The 7,411-nt window shown below is 36.6% G+C and overlaps 1 protein-coding gene across 1 annotated transcript; it reads right to left on the bottom strand.

Moving 5' to 3' along the window:
* Nucleotides 1-1,256: 1,256 nt before the first annotated feature.
* On the bottom strand, nt 1,257-6,046 carry LOC102626577 (solute carrier family 40 member 3, chloroplastic). Its single transcript, XM_006472154.4, has 14 exons — nt 5,666-6,046; nt 5,058-5,283; nt 4,874-4,937; nt 4,522-4,646; nt 4,347-4,436; nt 4,085-4,258; nt 3,907-3,981; nt 3,595-3,696; nt 3,396-3,513; nt 3,162-3,308; nt 2,416-2,522; nt 2,207-2,320; nt 1,735-2,036; nt 1,257-1,543 (listed from the first exon to the last, which is right to left on the bottom strand). The coding sequence occupies exons 1-13, from the start codon at nt 5,824-5,826 to the stop codon at nt 1,743-1,745; spliced, it is 1,797 nt and encodes a 598-aa protein (XP_006472217.2). The 5' UTR covers nt 5,827-6,046; the 3' UTR covers nt 1,257-1,543; nt 1,735-1,742.
* Nucleotides 6,047-7,411: the final 1,365 nt, after the last annotated feature.

Below are 7,411 nucleotides of genomic sequence, written 5' to 3'. Positions count from 1 at the left end.
GACAAACAAAGCATGATCTCACGCTCTCTCACATTTTTTCATTCTCATATCTCACGAGTAATTTAATTACTACCAACGCGCCCGCGCGCGCACACACACCTCCAATGTGAGAGGCCATCTCTATACTATTACTACTCTCTTTTTGATAAAGGAAAAAAGAAACCCATTACATTAGATGATGATTAATGCCATTCAAAATTGATGCCTCTATCTAGCTCTCGTCTTGCTCAAAAGAAAAGCATTTGATTCTCTCAAAAGTAATTAAGTTGTCGCTGTGACTCAAAAACAGAGGTATCACATCGAAGATCAGTCACTCATTATAGAGATAGGCGTAGAGTATACGCGACAAACACGGGAGCTACTTAGGCAAATGGCGGTAGTGGGCTGTGGCTGTGGCTGTGGCTGCAAGTACTACGACTGTGTGTGCCCCCTTGTTGATTCACGTGACGGACTTTGTAACTTGAAAAGAAATGAAATGAAGAGAAAAGAAAAGACGTTTGTTTTATTATATAAAACTTTTTTTTTTTTTTGAGATTATATTTATATAAAACTTTTAAAAGGGAGGAATAACACACGCAGTCGTCAGTGGCTTTTATTTTATGATAATGTAATCAAGAAGCGTCAAATTCTCTTTGGCTAGCCCGTATCGGATGGGGGAATCTTTATTGCTTTTACTGTTGTGAGTTCTGATTTGTTTAATGCAGGGGCAGGGGTTGATTTTGAGGGCTGTAATAAGTGTGATTAGGTCCAGGCAGCGTGACGGGTACGTGCAGTTAAGACTGGGACTTCTTGTTTGTTGCAGAATCCAATACCCCGCAATACGCTACTGCACATGTAACTACCAATGGCACTGTTTTCGACTATTCAACATCAGCATCACGAATCAAGTCAGCTCAGCTCAAATCAACTCAAGCTTGTTCTTTTTCTAACATGCTCCTACATCATTTTTCTAATCTTTAATTCTTTGCCAAAGCGTCCCCATCGTGATTGATAGTAGAATTAATTCTTCTGAGTCTTGTGGCGGACTGAAATTTGAAATCTCCTTACAGCAACTGTGATGTAACAAAACGATGATAGGTTTTTAATACCAGCCACAGACTTCTTTATGAGACGTTTACGAACAGCTGAACTCATCAACTCATACTTCCAACTTGGAAAGTTTTAACACGACTTAGAAAGTGTAAGAAAAAATGTGTGGGGGTAAAATGGACCATTTATTTACACAAGTGAAGAAGATATTCAGAAGAAGAAACTGGTTGGTGGCGAAAAAAAATATAATATGATTGAATTAGTCAATGTTTGTACATGCAGGAACGATGGGGTAAATTAAACCTGCTTCAAACACGTCATCTAATTTGCATTTATAAGAGGGCGTGTTACAGACTATATGACAAAGCCATACAATCATCTATTGTGTGGAGAAGATGTACCTAAAGCTTCATAAAAGATTTACCGGCGTAGATGTGGAAGGTGTAGAGGTATACCATGAAAATGTTCCGACCCTAATTACATTGAATGATTGTTGTGTGGCAGAAACTGATCACTGTAAAAATAGAGGAAAATACGTCAAAGAAGATAAATATATATATCACCAGAAAAACTAATTCCCCGCACTATGAAGTTCTCATGCAAAATGCAACAAATGTTATCAGCCTATTTTATGCAAGTGAGGTGCAAAAACTACTAATCAGCTGAAATATAATTGACGGAAAGGGAAATGAAACAGGTTCTTACATTAAGATTTAAGACTGAGGGTCAAAAGAGAAAAGACTTCTTTGTTCATCTGTTGGATTCAACAGCCAATGGCAGAACATCCATGCAGCTCCAACTACTGATAGAAGTGACAGGGTTGCTAGAAATCCAAAGTGTGAAACATCATTTGCAATTATCGCAACTCCTAGCATTACAGACTCCACTAAACTTGCGACTGAAATCTCTGTTGTCCCAATGAGATTTGCTTTGGATGATGGGATACCAGTTTGAAGAATTTGTGCTCCCACAATATCATATGACATATGTCCCAACCTTGATAATACCTGCATGCAAAAGCAGGTCTTGTATGTATTTTTTTGAAAAAAAAAAAACGAACCAACAAAGTACACGACACAAACTACTGAGAGGCTCAGAGAATATTGAAAATGAAAATCTTCTTCAGTCCTGTCAACAATTGTCATCTATAACTAAGAAGATAAAAGGGCATACTCACAATCAAGCACAAGAAGAAAAGAAGAGGGTTCTGCTGGGATAAAGATCCACTCCAGTACACAGCAACTGCCATGGCAAGAAGTGAAGCCTGGAATATCAATCCAGCTGCTCCAGCCTGGTAATATGAAGAAAAACGTATCTGTAAGAATTACATCCCGAACCAGAAATTCTAGTAATCTGGTAAGGAGAAAGACAAATATAAGAGGCAACCTTCAAAATGCCTAGGCGACGAACAAGGTATGCTGATAAAAATGTTGCTGCAACGCCCATAGAAGCACATAGCCCACTGAATCCCCCAATGATAGATGGATTCAAACCTGTTAAAAAAATGCCACATAATACCTCCATGTCAAAATGAAATTTCTGAGAAAAGACAGAAGAAAGCTGTTGTATGGCAAGGTTTGAACAGAATTACAAAGATCTCCACTGATCGGAAGAAGAAGAACAAAATAATAAAGGCAGTCACAAGTATGCCAGCCAATACCCTCCTCTTGCACTTGGTTATTCATATAACATATTCAAGCAAACAAGGACCCTTCAACTTCACAGAGAAGGCCTTAGAAAACTAAACAAATCTAATGGAGAATATGATTTTCAATCAAAATTATCTGCATGAAAAGTCACACTTAAGGCAGATTAATGTTTTTAAAACACGAGAACAAGGTCGGCAAAAGACAGTGAATATCCTATGAATGCTGACCAAGGTCAGCTGCTTTTATATGTGTGATACTTCATGATAAATGTAGGCCGGCAAAGTTTTACATCAAATAAGTGATGGACACCTCCACAAAACCAGGGTCTGATTGTTAACAATCATGGTTCTCCAGAAAATTAGCTACAACTAATGAAACTTGTGGCTTGCTGCAGATGCATGCATCAATGGGAATTTGTCACTTGTTTGCACTTGAAATTGTATAAGGAAGCTCTAGAATTTGGAGGTTGACTTTGAAAAATACCTCGCTGTGTCAAAAATGCTGTCATCAAACTGCCTGGAGTGAGAACAACATTTAAGCATAGAAGGACATATGCAAGACTTGCAGGAAGAACTGGCTGTTGCATGTACTCCTTCCACCCAAGCTTGATAGCTTCAATACCAACATCCACTGGTGATCCAGAAGATGGCAACTGTTAGATATAGTATGGCACAGGCCCTTAAATGTTCTTTGAATGTTTGCATCAAAAAGCTTTACCTATATTGTCCGCATCAGGCGCAGGCCCTTCATTGGATGTTCTACAACAGCTTTGTGAACATTTAGCCCGGTCAAGAACTCCAGATGAAATTTTGTTGGTAAACCATGTGAGAATAATCTGAGAAACCATGTTAGTAAAACTGAAACAGCACCTTATTTCCTGAACAAGAAAGACAGAGTAAAGAAGAATAGAAATTACCATCACAGGCAAGGACCACATTATCAAACCGGCAGCAAACTTCAAGCAAGTCACTGGTTCATACTTAGAGAGAAGTATACCAAATAGTGAAGCTCCAGCTATCTGCATTATAAACAATCTTAAGTCTATTACTGTGCAGCTCTCAATTCTTTGCAAGAATACAAGTACTCTTCATTGCAAGTAACATGGCAAACCTTACCCATGACTGTTTTTTTTTAAAAAAAAAAACTACAAGAATGTATTAAAAATATAGAGAATTACAAAATTCAAAAATGTATTAAAAATATAGAGAATTACAAAATTCAAACACACCTCGCAGAGCAGATCAATACGATTAAGAACAGCATTTGCTTTTGCAAGTGCAATAGGCCTGTTAATCCCTGCCAACTGTTCACATGAAAATACAAACTTAGGACACACTCAACTTCCCAGTTGAAAGAATAGTTATTAACAAATAAAAAGGAACAAGAAAAGGACAGAAAGCAATTACCAGCACAGCCCAATCACGTTCCACAGCAACACCCAAAGCTACTCCAGTTAGCCTCTCAACAGCCCCAGCTAAAACTAGAACAAAAAACCAAGGATGTAGAAGCATGGATGACGAAGTAGGAATAACAGTATGGGCATGAATAATCATAGCTGCAGATAACAACTGAGCAGCTGCCTACAAAAGCAGAAAATTTTGTTAAGAAATCAAAAGAGATTCAGCTGCAAATCAGTCTCCAGGTAAATAATGTTTGATAAGCTAGTACCTGGACAGTATTCAAGCAAATATACGCAGGTATTCTGGGAGAATGATCCATAAGCTTACCAACTAACGGACCTCCAACAATTAGTATAAGCTGTTTAACAAAATAGTCTTTAGAAAGCATCTTCCCCATGATCTTATTCTACAATGTCAAATAATTTCAATGAAAAGATCGCAACCTTGGAAAAGAATCCCATGACTGCCACGGGCAGAAGGCTTGGATGAAGCAATGCAATAGCAGAAGGCCAAGCAAAATTCCAAAGCTGTTCCACCAAATTGCCAGCTAGACAACAGGCATAGAGAGCTGAAAAATATCACATCCAGAGGCTTTAATAGCACTTATAAATCCATAGATAATTTGTTTCATTGGACTAGAATAAAAATTTCTTTACAATCTAAGATTCTAAAAAGCACAGAACTCCAATTGCACAAGAAACAGAAAAAATCTCAACCACTCGAGCAGTTTACAATTAAAAAAAAAAAAGGGGGAATAACATGCCTTAATAAAGACTAAAAGGGACTGCTTCTCACCATACAAACCCTCTGGGTGGGCTGGAGTTGCAGCAAGGGCATTCTGCTCCTCCTCAGATAAAACCTAAGGCAGCAAAGAATGTAATAAAATAACATGAGAAATAAACACCAATACTTTCAAGAGTGGAAAGAAATTGAGATATAAGTAGAAGTGAGAAGGGATCCAACTAGCAATCACGCGTACAGGTATTGTTGTCAAAAGACTATCTACAAAAGTTCCTTCAGTCAGTAAAGTCAAAGAATCCATCTGAAGCATTTCAGAATTGATCTGAAGCATTTCAGAATTGAGCTGAACAACGGAGACTGGACACTCCATTTCATTAGTTGACATATCTTCTCGAACCTCATCGTCGGCAGCAACATGGTCCAATTGTACCTCCGTATTCGTTATTGAACACCTCGAAACAAAACTGTCAAAAGAAAAATCAAAACTTCAGACGGAAAGTACACATTCGGATACCATTACCATACAAGCCAAAACGCTAAACCAAATTGCATTTTCAGCTGCTTATTATTCTATACACTTCCAACAGCAACGAAATTGCTGTAAGCAAACAATTGTGAGATTATAAGGAGTCTTAAAAGAAAAAATGAAATCTTTTTAGCTCAAACTTCAGCAAATTCATAGTATCAAGAAAACTAATGCTTCGTTTTGCTGCAATGAAGCAAACGCAATACAAAAGTACATGAATTTCCAGTTTCTCCCTTCCAATTCTTCACATTTTATCAGCAACCAAACAAGACCACAAATATCATTTTAAAAATAAATAAATAACCAAATAAAAGAAGTACCGATGAGAAGCGGAGGTGGAGTCGAGGTTCAACCATCGGCGAGAAGAGAGGCGATAACGAATTCGAGACGGCGGTTGTTGTGATAGAGCAGAAGCTTTCCCGGCGGAAACGTTGAACAAATTAAACGACACCGGTTGACTAATGGCCAAGGCCGTGGCCATTTCTTTCTAGTATTATTATACAAAACCAAACCCTTACTCAACTTCAAGTTCCACTTGAAGCACCGCCTATTACTCGCGAAATCTTTCTCTCTCATGCAGTCTCTGGTTCAGTCAAATCAAAATGAACGAAACGACGTCGGCCTCCGGTGCATGGGTCGTGCGCGCCTTATCTTTGAGTTGCAAAGCCGGCTGTGGCTGGGGCGGATATATCGGTGAAATGTGGCTGAGTTGTGCGAGTGACGAGTCATGAAATCTGTCGATTGTGGGGGCCTTGCTTACGTGGCACCACTTAGATGTGGTGTCAATTCATTGTTGAATAAAAATATAAAATAATAAAAATAAATCATGTGGGCTAAAATATTTAATTTAACTAATTTTATTTTTGCACGTCTGTTTGTATAAGAGTTTATGGCTATATAATTACTCTCAGTACTAAATAACGTAAAGCGACTCTCTAATAATAAGTCTTTTAACCAACCTATTCCCCTAGAATCCGCAAACGGGTCTTTATTCTTTAGATGATGAAATAGTTAAATAAATAATTTCACATAATAAAAAAAAATTTCTATATAGTGGGCAAATAACTCATTAACTAAGATAAAAATATATTGAAATATGATTGAAGTGTAAAATTATTAAACCTTAAAAGATTATAAAAAAAATATTGCCAAATAGATGGCCGCCAGGAGGATCAATCATACGACATAAAGCCTTCATTATACTATAGTTGAAAATCATTATTCTCTACAAATTCTTGCTCCTTTGACTCCTCTGTTTCTCCTCAACATCCAGAGAGCTTTGTCAATGTTTTCTTTCCTATCATTGACTGTTTGTTGCATCTCTTTTGTTTGTTTTGAGTTATGTTTAAGAGATTGCATTGATACTAATCTCTTCTGTTTGTTTTGAGTTATGTTTAAGAGATTGCATTGGTACATTTTTTAGTATCAATGGCAAACTGTGAAGTGGATAGGTCGAACTAAGGGATTGTTTATTTTTAATAATTTAGCTTATTTTTTAGAGTCCCCTTAAACTTTTTCGACATTGAATTGAATGGTATTGAATTGAATTTTATTTTATTTTTTACAATTTAAGTGTGAATTTGAGATAAGCGAGTTCTTGAAACTTTCTTTTATTTTCTTGATTTTCCTACGACTGAAATAGAAATTTAAAAAGAATTATTTTGATTCAACTATTTTCTTTTCCATTAGTTAATCTTAAGTAATTAATGTCAATCTTTATATCTGTAAAATTATTATAACAAATATTCAAACTGATTGTAAGTCTCATGAGATAATAAATTGGAAGAAAAAAAAAACAATTTTAGGATGTTTTTGGATATGAAAACGAAAAACGTAGCATTTCCAAATTCCAACTCACGCCACACAAACATATACTACTGATTTTATATTTATCTCTGTCTTGCATGCCAAGGAAACAACTTCTTTTCTATCACAAAAAGGTATTTGAATTAGATTAGTACATTACAAACAATATTATTGTCTCCTTAAATTTCGTTAACCAAGTCAGTGATAATTTATATCGTGGTAGAGTTTGATATTCAACCCAACAACAAAAACTCTGAGAT

This window comes from Citrus sinensis, chromosome 5, assembly GCF_022201045.2.
Source record: "Citrus sinensis cultivar Valencia sweet orange chromosome 5, DVS_A1.0, whole genome shotgun sequence".
NCBI lineage: Eukaryota > Viridiplantae > Streptophyta > Magnoliopsida > Sapindales > Rutaceae > Citrus > Citrus sinensis.
This window is presented reverse-complemented; position numbering and strand designations above follow the sequence as displayed.

What these genes read in the sequence shown, in the direction of transcription:
- LOC102626577 (XM_006472154.4), bottom strand. Translation starts at nt 5,826, where the DNA reads ATGGCCACGGCCTTGGCCATTAGTCAACCGGTGTCGTTTAATTTGTTC. An exon ending in TCATGGGATTCTTTTCCAAG is followed by an intron (nt 4,437 to 4,521) that starts GTTGCGATCTTT and finishes TTTGTTAAACAG; the next exon opens with CTTATACTAATTGTTGGAGG. An exon ending in AGCATTTTTGACACAGCGAG is followed by an intron (nt 2,523 to 3,161) that starts GTATTTTTCAAA and finishes TTTTTTTAACAG; the next exon opens with GTTTGAATCCATCTATCATT.